This window comes from Egretta garzetta, unplaced genomic scaffold (assembly GCF_000687185.1).
Source record: "Egretta garzetta isolate BGI_Z169 unplaced genomic scaffold, ASM68718v1 scaffold349, whole genome shotgun sequence".
Classification (NCBI taxonomy): domain Eukaryota; kingdom Metazoa; phylum Chordata; class Aves; order Pelecaniformes; family Ardeidae; genus Egretta; species Egretta garzetta.
This window is the reverse complement of record NW_009260788.1, coordinates 479,404-481,532: the sequence shown is the minus strand read 5'-3', so window position 1 is coordinate 481,532 and position 2,129 is coordinate 479,404. Positions and strand designations below refer to the sequence as shown.

General features: G+C 35.4%; 1 protein-coding gene across 1 annotated transcript in view; it reads left to right on the top strand.

The window, feature by feature from the left end:
• SLC16A7 (solute carrier family 16 member 7) overlaps positions 1–320 on the top strand; it is a 28,758-nt gene extending 28,438 nt beyond the window's left edge. The window contains exon 4 of the mRNA XM_009646407.2: positions 49–320. Within this exon, the coding sequence (XP_009644702.1) occupies positions 49–320 (272 nt within the window). The remainder of the gene's footprint in view (positions 1–48) is intronic.
• The last annotated feature ends 1,809 nt before the right edge of the window (positions 321–2,129 follow it).

Below are 2,129 nucleotides of genomic sequence, written 5' to 3'. Positions count from 1 at the left end.
ATTCTATCCTAAAGACTCTTTTTCTCTCTTCTTGTCTTTGTATTTCAGGTTGGTTAGTGGATGTTACTGGTGAATATCAGTACATGTATTTTGTCTGTGGAGCGATTGTGATTGTGGCCAGTATCTGGTTGTTCATTGGCAATGCCATTAACTACAGGCTTTTGGCAAAAGAAAAGAAATTAGAAGATGAGAAGCAGAAAGCACAGAAGAACGCTGACTCGAAGGAGGCAGAGCCATTAACAAACAATGAGAATGAAGATGCTGCGAGCAGAGCTGATAAAGCTCTTGAAGATCCTTCGGAAAGAGAAACCAATATTTAAACTGCGATATAGCTCAGAAGGCAACATTTATGACTTCCATTAGAAATAAGTCTTCAAGACAGAGGCCAGGTTTTGTGGTAATAATGATCAGTCACAATATTGGATGGGAACAGATTTTTGCCCCGTGGCTAGACTCTAAATTAAATTACTATCTAGAGTTTATTTATTCCAGTGATACAAAATTGAGATTACAAAGGTAGTGACTCCATGCAAATGAGTCCATCAAATTATGACTCTGGACAATCAAGAGTCAGGTAAACCAAACTATATATAAAGCCTTCCAATAACAAACAGTTTTGTTTTAAACATATATCTAATGCAAAAGTATCTCTTACTCTTATTTGGGAAGATACTTTGTGTTCATCTTTAGAGTGTTGTTAAAGTCTGTTGACATAGTCTGCCCAAACTGTACTTACCATTAATATTAAAAAGAATATAAGCTCAAAGATTTGTTTGAAAAGAGACAGAGTACCTGAGAGAAGCACACTGAAACTTTTTTCTCTGTTCTATGCTCACTAGAACGAAAAGATACGTTATGTCTATATATAAACAATCATAATATGGATGTAAAAATTAAGGCTAGAAAACAAACAACTGGTGGGCACCATCTCAAAAATACAATAAACAGCTGAATTACAATATATTCCCGAAGTTGTTTCCGCCTGTGATAGCTGACTACATTGTACTTCAACATACACATTTGAACACAAAGTATATTCAGACCTCAGTTATTCAAACTAAGCGAAAATATGCCTGTACATAAGAAGATTTAAAACCAAGATTTACATTGCTAACAAGAGTGGCAATTAGTTTGTTCGGTTATGTATTCCTGTATGGCTGAAGGAACTGGATTGGACTGTGAAGCTTTCTTCCTAAAGGGACTAGATTCAGAACCTGCTGACATTAAAAGGATACTTACCCCAGGCTTTTGTGGCCTGAATCGGTTTCATGGCAATGACTTCAAAGTAGATGCTTGGGTTTATTGGCAAGTCATTTGTTGTTTGATGGTCTACTGAGAGGAGATTTAAGGTCTAACTTCAGGTCTTTGCAGACAGGTAACTTTATACCAGTTCTCACCTCCTTTTCCTATGTATTCAGTGAAAAGCTACTTCTTTGTAACGCCAGTTCGAGCAAAAATGCTGCAAGGCACATTGACAGTGCCAGTGTGGAAGCTCTGTATTGACATATCATTTTTGTGCAAGGTATTTGTTCTGTGTCTACAAGTTCACACAGACATTCATATCAATTAAAATACATTTGCCTTTAGGCAAAAGAAAGTCTACAATTTTATTTTACAGAAATTAGCACTGTACTTGAAAGCTAAAAGTGCAAGCTTCTGTAAGGTATTAAGTGAAAATACTTCTTTTCCATTTGTAGGTGAGGAAAGGTGCTATCCATTTTGGATGCATATAAATGCCTCAGAAATTGTGAAAATTAAGGGTCTGATTCATGCACTGTTTATGCAGAACACACGTACATTCAATGCAGGGAAAAGTTTATAATTCATTTTAGCCCTCTTAAATACCAAAAATTTGCAAATATATTGGACAGATATCTAATTGTGTTAAACATGCTTTGAAGCACCAATAACAAAAGAAAAAAATTAATAGTAAAATCTAGCAAATATGCGAGTACTTTTAAAAAAGAGTAGTGTTCAATATTGTTATTTACATTCTTCTAAATATTTTGGTAGTGCTTGCTTCTGTTTTGCTGGGTTATCATCTTATACGCTATGGACATCCACAGTAATGCTGAACTTTTTCATTATCTCAGGACCATTTTGGGGGAGAAGCATCATGAATCTACTCA